Source organism: Brassica rapa, chromosome A05 (genome assembly GCF_000309985.2).
Source record: "Brassica rapa cultivar Chiifu-401-42 chromosome A05, CAAS_Brap_v3.01, whole genome shotgun sequence".
Taxonomy (NCBI): Eukaryota; Viridiplantae; Streptophyta; class Magnoliopsida; order Brassicales; family Brassicaceae; genus Brassica; species Brassica rapa.
This window is the reverse complement of record NC_024799.2, coordinates 14,564,894-14,582,596: the sequence shown is the minus strand read 5'-3', so window position 1 is coordinate 14,582,596 and position 17,703 is coordinate 14,564,894. Positions and strand designations below refer to the sequence as shown.

At 42.3% G+C, this 17,703-nt stretch overlaps 3 protein-coding genes across 6 annotated transcripts; 2 read left to right on the top strand and 1 right to left on the bottom strand.

Annotated features, from left to right (window-relative positions):
- The first annotated feature begins 476 nt into the window (after positions 1–476).
- On the top strand, positions 477–1,901 carry LOC103868798 (transmembrane protein 50A). Of its 4 annotated transcripts, none has more exons than XM_033292860.1 (4): positions 477–752; positions 801–906; positions 1,035–1,187; positions 1,291–1,478. In XM_033292860.1, the coding sequence occupies exons 1-4, from the start codon at positions 620–622 to the stop codon at positions 1,355–1,357; spliced, it is 459 nt and encodes a 152-aa protein (XP_033148751.1). In that variant the 5' UTR covers positions 477–619; the 3' UTR covers positions 1,358–1,478. The 4 variants fall into 4 exon arrangements, with proteins under 4 accessions (XP_033148751.1, XP_033148753.1, XP_033148752.1 ...); XM_033292862.1 differs by lacking the exon at positions 1,291–1,478 and adding an exon at positions 1,512–1,901 and having other exon boundaries at positions 485–752; XM_033292861.1 differs by having other exon boundaries at positions 486–752; positions 819–906; positions 1,291–1,372.
- Positions 1,902–4,185: 2,284 nt separating this feature from the next.
- On the bottom strand, positions 4,186–7,543 carry LOC103868799 (O-fucosyltransferase 10). The gene is made up of 10 exons (XM_009146863.3): positions 6,943–7,543; positions 6,770–6,860; positions 6,540–6,613; positions 6,348–6,436; positions 6,060–6,257; positions 5,772–5,976; positions 5,517–5,684; positions 5,266–5,433; positions 4,988–5,178; positions 4,186–4,806 (listed from the first exon to the last, which is right to left on the bottom strand). Exons 1-10 carry the CDS (start codon positions 7,285–7,287, stop codon positions 4,575–4,577), a joined length of 1,761 nt encoding a protein of 586 aa, XP_009145111.1. The 5' UTR covers positions 7,288–7,543; the 3' UTR covers positions 4,186–4,574.
- A 7,733-nt stretch (positions 7,544–15,276) lies between these two features.
- Positions 15,277–17,055, top strand: LOC103868802. The gene has a single exon (XM_009146864.2). It carries the CDS (start codon positions 15,277–15,279, stop codon positions 17,053–17,055), a length of 1,779 nt encoding a protein of 592 aa, XP_009145112.2.
- The last annotated feature ends 648 nt before the right edge of the window (positions 17,056–17,703 follow it).

The following is a 17,703-nucleotide window of genomic DNA, read 5'->3' as shown; positions in this document are numbered from 1 at the left end:
TTAGAATTCACAATTTAAAAATCTGGGTCGCAACTGAAAAAAAATGACATATTTTAGAATTATGTGGTAAAAAAAAAAAAGTAAGAACTTGAAATACCAAAGAAGAAGAAATTATGAAGGCACGTGGTCTTTGCTCAGATAATTATCTAATTCAATTTACTTTTTTCCTCGTGTCCACCACACACTCCTTTTAAAACAAAATTCAAAACACAACCACATAAATATCTGTAACTGAAAAAGAAACGCTTAGTTAAGCCTTTTAAGGATAAGTTAAGTCTTTTACACCAAAAACTACCTCAGTATAACAAAGTGACTTATCTTGTAATAAAAAGACAGAAACTGCCTTTGGATGTAAATCACTCTTTTATGTATTTGAGTAGAGCTGAATGGATATGGGCTATGGGCCATGGGCTATGGGCTTCTGTCTAATTGACATGTCTAAATTCAATTCTCAATTAAAAACCACCAAACATTATCTCTTTAAATAGGTTTTGGAGTTAAACAAAAAAAAGGTTTTCGGAAAATTAATAGGGGCGACCGTGAGTATTCGTTGTAACAAAGATTGTTAAAATTTTCACTGCACGGGTGTCAGATCCGATCTGAAACCGATCATCTAGCGATGGACTTAGCTGAACTTTGGGCGATTTTCGGGCCGGGTTTCTCCGGCGCTGTTTTCGGCACCGGCTGGTGGTTTTGGGTCGACGCCGTCGTATGCAGCTCCATCCAAGTTCCCTTCCTCCACTACCTTCCCGGTAAAACTATCTCTCACAAATAACCCTCCCGGGGTAAATCTGATTTAGGGTTTCCGTTTAACGCAGGCATATTCGCCTCTCTCGGAGCATTGATGTTCAATTGCGTCAGAAAAGAAGATATCGATTACTCTCCTTATGACGAAGGCGAATGGAGGTTTCTTTTCGTTGACTTGGATTCATGTTTTCTTTAGCATATAGTATTCATTGGAGGATCCTTGCTCCCACAGTTCATTAGTTGATACTGATTTTGCTTCAACTTGTATATTTGAATTATTGTCACAGGTTGAAGCTATGGCTTTTCATAGCGTATGTCGTGGCGTTTGTTTCCCTAGCTGCTTCTGTTGGTTTGCTGATTCAAGATTCGGTCGTCAAAACTGGGCCTTCCACCTGGACTGGTGTCGCCGGTGTCTTTCAATGTGTATTTGTATTGATAAGGTAACACTCTGCATGTTCCGTCAATACTTGAAGGTTGTTATTCTTTGTTTTCAATGCACTTTTAGATTGAGAATATTCTCTAATGACTACAACTTTCCTCTAGGAATCATCCTTACAAACTCGATAGATTTGTAGTGGTAATGACCAATCCATACTACATCATTATATAAAAGTGTGTTTTCTTGTTTTTCTCCAATCTAGAACTAGATTTTGCACTATATGGGTATAACTTTTATGTTATTTGAATTTGCAATGAGACTTTCAATAATATCATTTTATTTTCTTGTACTGCAAATCTAAGGTCTACTAAAATTGTTTTGGCAGTGGGCTAATGTATTGGACATCACACTCCGAGTAAGTAGTCTCGCAGGCAAATACTTACTCCAAGGCAGATACATGTGGTGACAACTTACGAATGCCTCTCGTTTCTTCTTCTCTGTAAATTCTTGTGTCTTGTCTGGTCAAGCTTTGTGTTGTGTGCTAGATTCCTCCATTGCAGTGGTGTGTGTTTGTTTTAAACTTTGTCGAGCTAAGCTTGGTTTAAGTAGTAGCTTCCTATGCAGAGGATGGATAGAAAAAAAACTTCAACTTTGTGTGAATGTTATTGAACGCCTTGTCGAGCTCTGCTCCGTCTCTTAATTGCATTCGCGTGAAAGATTGGCAACATTTACCTTGTATTTTGATTAAAATTGTCGCAACAGCTTCAAAGCCAAATTCTTTGGTTGGTTTTTCTAGATACTGAAACTCAAATCATGTTATCGGCAAGAATCAGAAAAAGAAAAAAATGAAAAGGAGAAACTTTTAAGTCTTTAATTTGGACAGACTAACCTAACCAGATGTCTGAGCTGTCTCAGAAAAAAAAAAAAGATTGTAGACGAGAATGCTTGAAGGAAATTGAATCTCTGTGTAATCGGTTCTTATGGTCTGGGAACATTTAGAAGTGATGTGTAGCAAAGGTCTCGTGGCAGTCTAGCGGTTTACTGAAATCAGAGGGGAGACTGGGCTTGAGGAATTTCCAAGTTTGGAACAAAGTGTTGAATATCAAGCTACTATGTTTCCTTTTTGCATCTACCACCTCTTTGTGGATTGCTTGGATGAGAGAGCATAAACTTAAACGACGGAATACTTGGTCGCTTTAAGCAAAAGAAACAGATTCGTGGATTTAGAAAACTCTCCTATCATTCTGATCTCTAGTGAGTCAGATGTTGAGTGGTAGAGTAGGAGATGGAAGGAAAATTAATTTCGGGTATGATAATTAGTCTATTCATGGTCTTCTGGTTTGTTTCATTGACTCAAATGGACCACTCTTAATGGGTATCCAAGATAAGTCAACCGTTGCTGAAGCGCTTTCGGTAAGGGACTGGCGGGCTCCTTCTCGAACTCGGAATCCGAATATTTCTCTTGTAAGGGCAACGCTTAGGGACTAGCCTCACCAAGCTGTCACATCTAAACCGGATACATTCCTGTGGAGTCTTTCGAATATAGCTGTAGTGATATTTTCTCTACAAAGGAAACTTGGAAATTTTTTAGGCCAAGGACTGAGACAAACGAATGGTCACAGGTGGTATGGTTCAAAAACATGGTTTCAAAAACTGTTTTTAATTTTTGGGTGGCTAATTTCAATAGACTCCCAAAAATGAGTGTTTGCACCAGTGGGGCTTGATGGATTCAAGAGTTTGTACTCTATGTTCCACTGACCAAGAATCAAGAGATCATCTGTTCATAAACTGCAGGTTCGCAGTAAGCGTTTGGGAGTGCGTTAAGCAGAAACTTGGCTCCCCAGGGATTCGAACTACATCATGGAATGACTTGATTGAATGACTTCTTTTGAAGACTGGCTCAGTAAGGCGACAATATCTCAGAAAAATTGTGTACCTTATTTGGAAAGAGAGAAATGAGAGGAAGTAGGAAGCCTCCATCAACGTCCATTGTCATATGCAACAAAATTGACAGGACAACTAAAGTCTCTCGTGGTTGCAGATAAACATTAAAACTAAAGACTTTTTTTTTGTCAACCATTGTATTAAGCCCTTGGGCTAAACAAGATTACAAATGAAAATCAAAACTTTAAACCCAATACATTGATAAGTCCACCCGAAACCCAAACTGTAAAGATAAGATGACAAGATACAAACCATCTGTCCACCACGTGTCAACTATCAAAACAAGGTGAGAGCTACGTGTTATGCTAGGGCACTGAGTCGCTTCTTTGCCAGAACCGCCGCCAACTCCGGTGGTGAAATCGTTTCCCAACCCAAAAAATCAACTCTAATTTTGATTCCATTTGCTTGCCTCTGCCTCCAAAGATCTTCATCACTTACACCGGATGTGGATTCACCAAGAAGCTTCAATCGATTGGGTTCAGCCATCGTCAAAACACTTACAGAAGCAAGTTTCAACTTTTCTTAACTTGACCAAACGATGAAGACAAACATGCAAAACTCGATTCTTTATCTCATTAGAATACTTTGCTTAAGTTTTAACGAGCAATGATTGACATTTTTTGGAGATAGAGATCAAGCATAACCGACAATAAAGAATAGGATCCCAGAAAAACAATATGGATTTAAGATGAATAAAGAGAGTAGAAGCTTAAGACTTTATTAAAATCAAATCAAAACCGAAGATAAAAGATAAAGAGTGATGAAAAGCTTCAGTTTGATTTGAAGAGAAAAAACACAACAAAATTTCGACAAGCAAAAACTACAAATCGCCTAAGCGAAAAGAGAATTAGCCATGCGAAAGTCAAAATCGATGCAGTTAGGCATAGGTCTTCATAAGGCAGGTAGTATTGTCGATTGGCGAATCATCTATTTAATCTTTCATATATCATAATTGTAAAATCATAATAAATCAACGTTATAAAAAAAAGATCGAAAATATTCACAACCAAAAAAACGATTCAATTAATAAAATTGAATCAAATATGAGACATCTCATCTCTTCTTCCCCGTGAGAGAGCACGTGATGACCATAATTTAATTCAACACTTTCCAAATAAACTAGAGACACTTGATACATCCCAAACAATCATAACGCCATGTATTGTTTACAAACAATTACGACAAATAAAAATTTCCAAAAGAGCGATGTAAAATTCTATACACTTAACAATTGAGGGGCACAACGTAAGTAATGAACAAAAAGATAAAACATTAAGTACAGAAAATCACACCCTTGTTTTTGCGACTGTCCTAGCTCCTAAAAGACCAGAATACACCTTCAATTCTGAAGAGTTCTTACACTTTTTTTGTGTATACATGTGAACTCCAAGTTTTCCTCATAAAAATCTCCTCCATATCTGATTTGCTTGCTTTCAACAAGAGCAAAAACAACGTTCAGGACCTGGCTCAAAGCTAAAGTGCAAGTATCAAAAAGACTTTGGGACTACAGTCTTGCAGACGTCATGATGTTGGAAGTTGGATGAAGAGCTCCAAGATTCTGGATGTTTCCAGTAGTCGAAAAATTGGAAGACAGATGAAAGATGCATTCACATTCGGGTAAAGGGTATGTGTAAATGGAAGTTTTCCGGTTGATCTTTCTGAGTCTAGGTACCATTACTCCCTTTCGATCGCTTTCCCCTAGCATCTGTTTCATCTCCTTCTTGAAAACTTCCCATCTGTTAAAGGATTCAGATGAAAAATTTGTACAAACTCTTAATCAATAGTAAGTCTCATAGGAGCTTTAAAAGATGCCAAATTCATTTTCTTGATTATTTCTTTATCAAAGGTCAACAAAATGATTGTAAATATCTTCAGGCATCTGTTGCCTATACATATCATCTAGGAAGATTATAGTACCTCATTTCCATGTCCTGAAGAAGGAGAACGAGTTTTGGCTTGTCGGGTATGATAGTTTTTGCATGTCCACCGAAGAGGAATCTCCGATGGCCCATCAAAAAATGAGGAAAATTTCCTCCTTGAGTTGTCACAAACACTTCACTTAACAAACTCACTGTGTAGTCCAGAGCAGCCATTCTGGAAGAATATCCCTAAATAACCGGAGAAAGAAGAAAATATCAAATTTTACATGTAGCCGCCAACATAACTGCTTAGATTAATGGATTTTAAAGTAAAACCTCAAAGGGGGCAAGCTCCTCTGGAGTTGCGAGAGACTCTTTTGTGTAGAGACGAGGAAACATTTCCTGTAGAGGAGCCAAATGTTTCTCGGGTTGGTAGATTCTTCCCGAGGCCAAATATATGGAAGTGTTGTTATCGAACCCCATACCACGGAGCATCATACCGACCTATCCTGACGTGAAAACAGCAATTTGAAAGCTCACCAAAATAATAATACCTGAAATAAAACAGAAACTGAAATGGTATTTACCTCTAATGGGGTAAGGGGACATTTTCCAATAACGCGGTTAAGGTCAGGCCTAATGACACGATCTCTTCGTTTGAACTTTCCTTTCCAACTTTTCTGCCGGATCACATCCATTTCAGATTTCTCAGCTCTTCCTCCTTCATAAAGACAACAAGAGAAGGCCACCATGTCCTAAAAACAAACAAAGGTTTTTTTTTAAAAAAGAAAAAAAAAGTATTAAACAAGACTAATATTAAACTCTTGAGTGAGAAAATTTACCTCCTCAAATCGAAGGTGGACTGCGACATACTTTCCCCCGGTGTCTGAGCTTTTCTCAACCATCCGATCAACTAACTTTTCAGCTAGTGTTGATATTGGTGAAGAAAACTTCAATGCTTTGTAATTAGCTATGCACCTTAAAAGTTGGATATACGGTGGGACACTCATCGCCAATCGATTTGCGAAAGGAGAAATCCGTATAACCCTGAGTTGAATAAACAAACCCCTTTCAGAAACATAAAGACCTAAAGTCACGTAACAGATTCAAGAGTAAAAAAATAAACCTACCCATGTTCCTTTAACATTGGATAGACTTCCCCATTATAATACTTGACAGTAGCCCAAGCTTGAACGCGAATAGTAGGGATACTTGTAAGATTGTAATCAAAACGGGCCATAACTTCATTCGGAACATGTCTCACAACTTTCACATATCTTTCGAGGCTAGATATGAAATGATCTTCGTCATAGATATCCCCAAAGGTGCTGCCAGAAAATTTGCAATTCTTAGTCCAATTTATATATTTTATTTAACAAGACTTGAGAAAGTAATGCAAATTTTTTCTGGCTTCTTACCTTGAATCCTTCCAAATGGCGTGAAATTCAAACTCCGGTATGACTAAGACTGCGTTTAAGAGTCCCGCTACAGCCACAGCATTGCAAATCTGAAGCAATCGAAAAAAAAAAAAAAAAAAAAAAAAAGCAAGATAACAACTTAGGACATAGTGGATAATAAAATCAATGGTTATAGTGAAAAGAAGGTGTTACCGCAGAACGCTGCTGATTAAGACCGCCATTTGCCTCCACAATCAAGTAACCACTAAGAGTAAGAGCAGATGATTCTGGAAAATTTCATCAAACACATTAGTGCGCAAAGCATTAAAAGTAAGTCAGATTTGTCTAACGACGAACAAGAAAACTCTTAAATCGTCTTATTCTCAGGCGATCCCAGAAACTGGGAAGCCACACAATTTAAGGAAATTGGTTTGGCTCCTTACCTCCGTTAAGAGCAAGATGTGATGTAACTGTCGAATTCGGACAAGGTTTTTGCATTTTTGGTCTCCTTTTGTATTTCCACACAGAAGATAACTGGTTCCATAAACAGAAAGAAGCATTGACATACAAAATTAGAAAGCAAAAACGGATTTTTCTTTTTTTTACTGTAAAAAACCTCGACGTCGGTGGAATTGTCAGCGAAAATGTCATCTCGGAGTTTCCGGTAAATCTCGGGGCTCCGATAAACAGACCCGGGAACATAGACCCAGCCGACGAGACCCGAGAAAGGACCGACACACATGAGAAGCCCAGAAGCGTAAATCATAGGAAGGAGAAGCAAGTAACGAAGCTTTCTCCGGAAAGAAAAAGAAGAAGCTCTGAACAGAGTTTGCCGCCGTTGACGACGAGGGACCCGGCGGTTCGGAGATAGAGGTGGGCTTGGAGACTCGCTTCGGCAGCCATTATCGCTACCTACAACACTATTATTGCTGTTTTGCTGGTGGTAGATTTTGCTTTTCATCGGAGACAAAAGAAATAAGCTTTGATTTTTATTTTAGAGGGAGAAAATAGGTAATGTATTAGAGAGAGATCTCTTGGAGTAGTAGCTACAGAGATATGTTTGGGAAGATGGATCTGTGGAAACTTCAGTACATTGAAGTTCTTTTTTCTGTTCTGACGCACAACAAAGACAGTGAGATTCTTAAAGAGGCGAAACATGATTACACTTAGAATATATTTAATCACTTTTTTTTATCCTTTTCTGTTGTTTGTCAAATTTTCGAAAGTTAATCTAATACGCCCCTCTAGCTGTCAAAAAAAAAAATTCTGATTTATCCATGTTATGAAATATAATTTATTTATTTTTAAAAAATTTAAGTCAAAAGATAACTAAAGATAGAAAAGTCTTCGATGAATTAAAATATTTATCAAAATGTTCGAATCAATATTTGAATCCACTACTTAAGGTAGAAGATTTAATTAATCCAGTCGATCTCTCTTGAAATCTGGATCTGCTCAAAGTATATATTCACCAGGACGATGTGGATATTATAAAGAGTCTAGCCATTAGCCGTAACCCAAAACCAGATTCATATGGATGGCATTTTACGGACCACGGTCGATATATGGTTAAATCAGGGTATCAAATGGATAAATTATTTTTGGATATGGGTTTTCAGGATAGAGTCTTGGGAACATATATTAAACCACTTTTGGCTCATTCTTGGAAGCTTCACTGCTCACCAAAGCTGAAACATTTTGTCTAGCAGATACTTTTAGATAGTTTACCGGTAACCAAGAATCTTCATTCACGAGGAATAAAATGTGATGTGCAATGTCAAATATGCGGTGTAGAAGAATAATCTATTAATCATGTTCTGTTTCAATGTCCATTAGCACTTCAAACGTGGGTTTTATCTAATATTCCTTCATGCCCAGGAGTTTTTCCCACCTCGTCACTTTTCACAAATATGGACTATCTTTTCTGGCGGTTACCCAATGAATCGGATTTGAAATATTTTCCATGGATATTGTGGTATATCTGGAAGAATAGAAACGCTAAAGTTTTTAAGAATTAGATAAGAACCCCTTTTGATATTCTTCGGATGGCGGAGATAGAAAGTGTTTTGTGGGCTGAAGCCCAGACAGAGGAGACTATAAATTGTGAATCTCTACATATTGCAGCGAATCATTTTCCACATGGAGTTAACAAGTGTTTTATAGATGGAGCATGAAAGGAACATGATCCTTATACATGGCAGAGATGGGTCTATAGAAAAGATGGATCAACTGATACTATGATGGATGCAATGTCTATTCGCAGGAGTCTATCACCTTTACATGTTGAATGTGAAGCTTTGATATGGGCGATGGAGTGCATGAAGACCCTACAAATCTCAGAGGTGGTGTTTGCAATAGAGTGTTCTCAATTGGTGAAGATGGTGTCTACACCGACAAAATGGCCGGTGTTCACTACACACATGGAGGAGTTTCTGCGATGTAAGGAATTATTTCTTAACTTTACTATCCAGCATATACCGAGAGCGCAAAATACTCTGGCTGACAAGCTGGCACGAGGTGCTAGGACTTCGCTATTTGCTATGGTTTATGTTGATTATGTTCCCTCGAGGTGGCTCTCGGACCATGAACCTTCTTAGTTTCTTAGCCTTTTGTTGTAAAAAAAAAATTAAACTATTTACCAACCTTATCGGGTTTAAATCCGGATAACCAAGCCTCAACCACATCAATTTGGTTATCTCTCTCTCTCTCTCTCTCTCTCCTCTCTCCTCTCTCTCTCTCCTCTCTCTCTCTCCTTCCCTCTCTCTCTCTCTCTTCTCTCTCTCTCTCTCTCTCTCTCTCTCTCTCTCTCTCTCTCTCTCTCTCTCTCTCTCTCTCTCTCTCTCTCTCTCTCTCACAGCTCTGGATATTTATCAGAGAGAGCAGAAATAGAAGAGAACATCGAGCAAATTTTTTATCAACTTAGAGCCCTCAAAAAGAGAGATGCAAAGCTGAAAAAGAAAGGTGAGCCTGGAAAGTTCGTAATCCTGTGCACTGTAACAGGACATGTGATATACCATGGATTTTACCACTTTTAGTCCATGGTATATGTTCTTTCTTGAGTCTACTATATGGTTTTGCAGTCTGCTTTAGAGTATTTTCAGGTTCAAGTACGTTCTAGAGAACATTGGTGATTATGAAGCTTTTTGAGGTGAAGAACTGCACAGACGTGTCAGAGATTTAATTATGGATGGAGGCCTTCCTACGGTGATATTGAGGCCATCGAGCAAATTTTTTATCAACTTAGAGCCCTCAAAAAGAGAGATGCAAAGCTGAAAAAGAAAGGTGAGCCTGGCAAGTTCGTAGTCCCGTGCACTGTCACAGGACATGTGATATACCATGGATTTTACCACTTTTAGACCATGGTATATGTTCTTTCTTGAGTCTACTATATGGTTTTGCAGTCTGCTTTAGAGTATTTTCAGGTTCAGGTACGTTCTGGAGAACATCACAAACGTGTCAGAGGTTTAATTATGGATGGAGGCCTCCCTACGGTGATATTGAGGCCATCTTTTGACACAATATAAAGCTTTGAGTTAGATTTCCAATGCCACCGTTTTGAAGTCAATCAACATCATATAGAAGAAGTTAAACCCGCTTTACTGAAGTGTGGTATGTCTGCCTCGCAAGTGGAAGTTGTCAAGGATTAGAAGGAATGTCGATCAAGGACACAGCCTTGGTGTCCATAAACACTGATGCCAGAAGACGGGCTGAGCCTATTTCATGACCTACTTGGGCCCATAAGTCACCAAATATTAGAAGAAGGCCTCTGGCCGATCTAAAATCCTATTTATGGATTTTCTAAACTATTGTTGACGGCTACGCTTTATTTTATTCATATTCATTAAGTTAGGAGAGAAGAGAGGAACTCCGTCAGATTCCTCCATGAACTCCTTCAGAGTCCTCCTAGAACTCTTTTGGTTTTGGTTTTGGTTTTTATATATATTCATCTATGATTTATGTGACAACTATCATGTCTCAATAGTGTTAGAGGATTTTTGTGTAGGCTATTTGTGAGTACTACGAAACGATGGATAAGCTGATAGTTTATTTGTATTTCGTGAGGATTTAGAGAGGATAGGCTTGAAGAGACGTATTATTAATCATACAAACAAAAACAAGAGAGGTTACAAAGTATTGAGTAAGAACCCTAGTTCTAGCCGTCTAGTTCTAGTTTCTAAGCCTTGGGGAAGTCTATCCTTTGCTTTAGGGTTTTAGTAGTCCTTATATAGTCGTCTAGGAGTCGGTTTCCTTAGGTTAAATTCTTCCATATTCGGAAATATGGAAGGTTCTCCTTATCGGAAGTTTTTCATTTCTTGGAAGGGAGCTTGGTTCCAGGGACCGAACTCAGGGTTCCTTCTAGCGGGGACCTGGAGGGTCTGGGTCCTGCTTGGAGGCTGGAGGAAATGATACCGGAGTATTTTTCGCCCAACATTTTGTCTCTTATTTCTCGATTTCGTCATCGAAATCGAGGAATAACCTGTGCAATCAAGTCAATCGGAGTTGCTCATTCTCAGAAGGCTCCCCTTACGCAGGACCCCATTCCGCTAGTCTTGCTAGCCTGGGTTCCACTCAAGCCGGAACTCATTCTGAACCCCGGCGAGGATTGGTTCCTTCGTGTTTGACCGAAGTCTAGTAGTAGTTTCTCTTATCTTCTGGAGACGATGAGGCTGGAGCTCTGAAGGTTTAACAATACGCGGGGCTGGAGATAATTCTTGCTGGGAGAATCTAGGGATCTTCGAGGCTATGATCCTTTGTTTTGAGGAAAAAAGGTAGAAACATTGCTTCCCTTGGAGCCTTTCCTTTTTCCAGGCCGGTCGTTTCTTTCGTAAAAGACTCTCCTAGAGATTTGGAAATTTCTTATTTCCTTTTTCCTGGCTCCAAAAAGGAAAGAATCAGGCATATATTTAGGGTGTATGATGCGTAGAGTTTCATTTATCCCTTATTCCAGAAGATGAACTCTGATCTTCCTGTTTCGCTCGTGGGTGGTCGCGTGAGACCTTGCCGCCTGTTTACTGATCCTTTCTTCCCCCCTGTTGCTTCTTTTGGAGAAGTTTCTGAAACTGATAGCGAGGTGATTCCAAGTGCGCATTTGAAGCAACGTGGTTCCCTCGTTCTCGACGATGGCCCGCGTTCTGAAATTCAGGAGGGAGATCTGAAGGTGATACGGAGGAAGTACGGGATCCACTCTTCGATGAAGATGAGGAGTTCTTTGGAGTTTGAGCGCGCTCATGATGGGGGGCCAGGCGAGATAGCCAGTTTTGAGGCGTATTTGGTAGCAGGTTTTCGGAGAATCGTCCCTTCGCTTGTGGCTGAAGTATCGTTGTTTTTCAGTTTCTGTCCTTCTCAACTTACTCCTTCATCCTGGAAGACTTTAATGTCGATCCAAGTACTAGGGGAGCTTTATGGCCTTGATACCAGGGTACACGAAGTTTTATACTCCTACTATTTCGCCCCTCTGACAATCATGCCTGGGTTCTACCACCTCCAGCCTCGCGACGGCGCTCCCTTGGTTTGAAGAGCCTTCGGGAGGTACCTGGGGTAGTTACCCCTTTGGGGACAACTGGACCAGTCGGTACGTGTTTATGAAGATCTAGGAACCCTTCTATTACCCTACGTTCTGGCGTACCGTTGGTAAACCTTGCTCCGGGCGCCTTTTCCTTTTTTAGTTGCTAGTCTACTGATAACTGATTTTTCTTTCAGATGTGTCTCGTCCAGTATCCTTTCTTTAGTAGAATCCCGTCTTGGTAGGGTCTAATTTCTTCATTTTTTACTCCCGAGGGAATATTGCAAGACTCCCTGTTTCTGTCCTCTATGACGAATATCAGCAGGCTGGAGCGCGAAGAAGACGCCCTTTCTATGCTCCCCCACCTCGTTTGACTAGGGTAACACCGCCAGCTGCTAGGACTAGGCCACTCCCCTCCAGGACCGTGATTGGAGATTCAGTATTGATGGGCGTTCGACAGAGCTTCTTACTCAGTTGTTTCTTCTTCGTAACCGGGTGCGAGACATGGCAGCTCAGCGTGACTTATTGGTTTGGCAGGTGAGAGCTTCAGCTAGATGGGAGCTTATGAAGGAATGGATGGAAGGAAGGACAGAATGCTGGTTTCCTGAAGAAGAATATCGTCGGCATCTGCTTGGTTCTGAAGGATCGGATCATCACTTTGGAGGGTGCCCTCAAGTAGATTCGAGGTCCGCTGCAGAGTCTCGAGTCTCGGGCAGTCCACCTTTCTAGATGTTTGTTGCTTTTTGTCGAGTCTGTTTTTTGAATAATGGCTTCTTGTTGCCTTTCTTGATTCTTCTTTGGAACGATGCTCTTTTGTATTGAATTTCTTTTCCTGCAAACCCTATTTCCTTTTTTCCCGTAAGTTCGGAATTGAGAACTTAGCTCGAAGGTCTTTTGAGGATCCGGAGGTTTTATCTTTGGATCCTGAGATCGTAGTCGGGTCCGGGGGTTAATAAAAACCTGGAGGTTTACCTTTTCCAGGCCCTGAAGAAATTTGTTCAGGACCCTAAGACTGCATGGGGACCCGAAAGTTTTAATTTTAAGGGACCGTATTCTGCCATCCTAGGTGAGACCACTACCGGTACCTGTTGGGATTTCGTATTCTACCGCTCGGAAGCTGGTCACTATCGAGTTCCCGTGCTGCATGCTGCTTTCTGTAGAAAGCCATTATCAAACTTAGAAGGTGCTGGTGTAGGTGAAAACCCAAGTGCCAGACTTTGCTACTTTCCACGTTTGGAGAAGTAGAGTATTATGTGGTGCTCCCGGACTTTTGCACTTGTTCAATGGCAATTATACCTCGTGTCCCTTATATTATTCTAGCACGTAGCATTTTGTACTTTCACATTTTTGGTATTTTTGTTCGGGACCCTGATATGCCTGAGGCTATACAGAGGTTGTAGGTAGTATTGACGGCATATTCAGGTTTACGCAGACCCATTCCTACCTTATGTCTCATACCCGTTTTGCTTTTTCGTGGTAGTACCACTTGTTATTAAGGGTTTGCCAGGATCGAATGTCTCTTGGACCTGATCCAGCTTGTTTGCACCTTTAAGTATTATGGCATTCCTACTACTCTTTTATAGTCGGAACTATTTTATTATATAAGCTTTTAGTCCGGGGACGTTTCAGCATACATAAGAGTAGGAAAACATAATGCTTAAACAATGGATATAGTGAATATGATCTAGTGATCTTTATTAGAAATGATAAGCTTTAAGGTGTAGGGCATTTCAGCAATTGGGTTGTATTTTACCTTTGGCGTCTTGAAGCCTGTATGCCCCTGCTCCCCGTACCTCTATTATCTTGTAGGGTCCTTCCCATCCGGGGGTGAGTTTCCCAGTTGTTTTTTTCTGTTCGTCGCAGGACCCAGTCGCCTTGCTGAAAAATTCTGGTTCTGACCTTCTTGTTGTAGGTCTTGGCTACTTCTTGTTGGTAGGACCAATTTCTCAGTCGGCCATTTTCTCTCTTTTCGTCGAGTAGGTCGAGACTTAGCGACATTAGCTCGTGGTTTTCTTCCTGAGAGGTAGTCTCCGAGACTAGGGTCCTTACGTGCATTTCAGTGGGGATTATAACCTCTGCTCCGTATACCAGTGCGTAAGAGGTTTACTGGGTTGCTGTCTTGGGGGTGGTCCGATAGGCTCAGAGGACTCCGTGCAGCTCCTCTGCCCAGTTTCCCTTGGACCCCTCCAAGCGTTTCTTCAGCATGTTCACCACAATTTCATTTGTGGACTCCGCTTGCCCGTTAGACTGGGGGTGTCGCGGCGTAGCGAAGGAAAGTCTGATGCCCTAGTCTTTGCATAACTCCTTGAAATTGTGGCTCGTAAACTGGGGTCCGTTGTCAGTGACGATTTCTTCTGGAACTCCGAACCGTGTGATTATGTTTATCCATATGAACTTTCTAATCTGGACATCGGCTATTCTGCTGAGTGCTTCTTCCTCGATCCATTTCGAAAAATAGTCTGTCACTATCAAGAGGAAGACCTTCTGCCCCGGCGCGATGGGGAACTTTCCTACTATATCCATGCCCCATTTCCTGAACGGCCAGGGCGAGCTTATGGATTTGAGATTCTCCGGAGGTAGTCTGGAGACAGGCGTGTTGGGGAAAAATATCCCGGTATTATTTCTCCTAGCCTCCAGGCAGGACTCGGATCCCCGGATCCCTGGTAAATGGGTTCCCCGGGTCTCCACCAGAGGGAACCCTGGGCTCGATCCCTGGACTCTACTCCCTTCCTAGAAATAGAAAACTTCCGACAAGGAGAACTTTCCATATTTTTGAATATGGAAGAGTTTAACCTAATGAAACCGACTTCTAGACGACTATATAAGAGCGACAACAGCCATCAAACAAGTGATCGACTTCTCCAAGGCTTAGAAGACTAGGGTTAGATGGCTAGAATTAGGGTTCTTATAAAACATCTTGTAACGATACCTTGTTCTTGCCTAATCATCTAATAATACGTCTCTTCAAGAGTATTCTATTATTATTCTCTTTAAACATCCTAAAACCCTTACTAGGTAACCACAAACACTCGAGATTTACCAGCTTATCCATCGTTTGTGGTACTCTAAAAGAGCCTACACAAAAATCCCCTAACAGTTTGGCGCTAGAAGGAGGGGAGTAATCTTAGCTACGTGACGATGGCGGTGGATGAGCAAGACAATACATCAGAATTTACCCCAAGAGAAGCCGAGCTTCAATGACAGATCGATGAACTGCAGAGCCAAGTAACCGACTTGCATAAGGCTTGGGAAACAACCGAAAATCTAGAGCTTTCCTCCGAGGTTCAGAGCCTGAAGAAAAAACTTGGTGAACATTCCAAACAGCTGGAGTTAAGCGCCGAGAAACTCAACCAACTACAGACGGAGAACGTTGCACTCCAAGACTAGAACAAAGCTCCCAACACAGCGAGCAACAAGAAGCGTCGCTTCAACACTCGGGTTCGACCTATGGGAAGCCTGAGCACTCCCAACACCGGAGAAGGCACCACTAACGCGACTCCTGCATCCGGAGCGGCCGGGGAAACACGAGAAGGGATCGAGGATCACCAGATCGACGACCTAGAGGAAAGTGATTCCGAACCTGAACCTAAGAAAGAAGAACCCGAGAAGATGGCAGCCGAGTCTTCCCTAACCGCCTATCTGGAGCAGATGTTTTCCAAGAGGTTCGACGCCATGCAATCCATGGTGGAACGTCTACCAGGAGTAGCTCCCCCAATCCATAGGAGCAACCCCGACTCGTTCACAGATACTCCCTTCGCGGAGGAGATCGCCTCAGTCGAGATGCCTCAAAAATTTTCCTTCCCCAGCATCAAGATGTACGATGGGACCGAAGACCCCGACGATCATATCGCACAATATAAACAGAGGATGGTAGCGGTTGTGCTCCCCAAGGAGTCTCGTGAAGCTACCATGTGTAAAGGGTTCGGCTCCACTCTAATTGGACCCGCCTTGCAATGGTATATCAATCTCCCTACCAGGTCCATCTCTTCCTTTGCCGGCCTGAGCGACAAGTTTGTAGAACAATTCGCGAGTAACAGGAGCCTGGAGAAGACTTCAGATGGTCTCTACGAGATCCTCCAGCATCGAGTAGAACCCATGCAGGACTACATAGCCCGTTTCAATCAAGAGAAGGTAGCGGTCCCTGAATGTAGCATCCCTACCGCAATCTCTGCCTTCAAGAGAGGCCTACTTCCAGACGGAGGGCTCTACAAAGAGCTAACCATGTACCCTTGCAAAACCATGGACGATGTGCTGTCCCGAGCGTGGGCACATGTGAAGTGGGAAGAGGACGTCGCTAGCCGCGCCAAGGCTCAACCCAAACAGGATCAGAGGTCCACCCGATCAAACCGGGGAGACCGAGAAGAAAGATCCTCCCAAAAGGGATCCAAGGACTCCAGAAGTAGGAACCAGGGCACGTTCCAATTCCGGCCATTAGAAAAAGAAGAGGGGATGTCTGTGTCTACCAGGCCCGATATCTCCCATCTCTCAATATCCACACCAGAGCTGGTCAACACGCTGAGGCAGATGGGCCAACATGTCAAGTGGCCCCCAAAGATGAAAGCACCTGACTCATTCCGGAACCCGGGACTCTGGTGCGACTTCCATCGCAATCACGGCCACAAAACTGAAGACTGCGTCGCCCTGAAGATCGAGGTCAACAAACTGCTCCAAAAGGGGCATCTCCGAGAATTCCTTTCAAAGAAAGCCAAGGCTCATCTTAGCAAAGAATCATCAGAGCAATCCAAAGGAGACGCACCAAGCTCACCACCTCACCAAGACCGGGTGATTCATGTCATCTCAGAAGGCTCTGAAGTAAGTGGCGTGAAACATGCAGCTGCGAGGAAGAGCACCCGTAATGCTAAACACGACCTGGATACTGCTCAACCTAAATGCCTACTTCTAGGTACTGACGAGATAAGCTTCACAGCCAAGGAGCAAGAGAAGATATTAGCTCCCCACCATGACACGCTAGTTGTCTCTCTCACCATAGTGAACTGTTTGGTGAAAAGTATACTAGTAGACAATGGGTCCTCCAACAATATCATCTTCCTGACGGCGTACCAAGACCTAGGGTTGGAGGAGAATACCCTGACGCGCAAAGTAACCCCACTCATCGGGTTCAGTGGCAAGGTCAAGCAAACCGCTGGGGAGGTTGTTCTGCCAGTATATGCTGAAGGGATCAACCTATCTACCAAATTCCTGGTCGTGGACTGCCAATCGGCATAAAACATGATCTTAGGACGACCATGGATTCACGACATGGGAGTAGTCCCCTCAACCCTCCATCAAAAAGTAAAGTTCCCTACACCCTGAGGCATCAGAGCAATCCAAGGAGACCAGGAGAATTCTAGGTCCTGCTACCAGACCACCTTAAAGGGGAAGACCAAGGTCTTATAGCAATTATAGAGGAGAACTCAGATCCCGAGGAATCGGGAATCAGGGGTCAACAATAGGGGCAATTAAGGAACCCTCTGCATAGTCCGAACCCTACATCTAAAAAGCTTCCATATAGCTTACGTCGACCGCTTCCCATGGTCTCCCCTAAGAACCTGCAAGGCTGCACCTGCTCGCGAAATCTGGTCCCCACAGGACCCTCGTCCTCCGCCTCACATAGATAAGACAGCCAGAAGCTTCAACAGTTATCAACCGGCGATCTCACAGATAAACAAGTGGGGCACGAACACCTTGACAAAACCCCCTCGGAAGAGAGCTCCCAGCAGGCACCAGACGGAGATAGGAGACCTCCGAACACATTTTCTCCAATGGATGAATGTGACTACATGCTTCATGGTAGCGCTGAAAACATCCATCGATAGGAGACAGTGGCCCCCGAACGTCAACAACACAGAGATCTGCAAGGGCTGGGGCATAAAA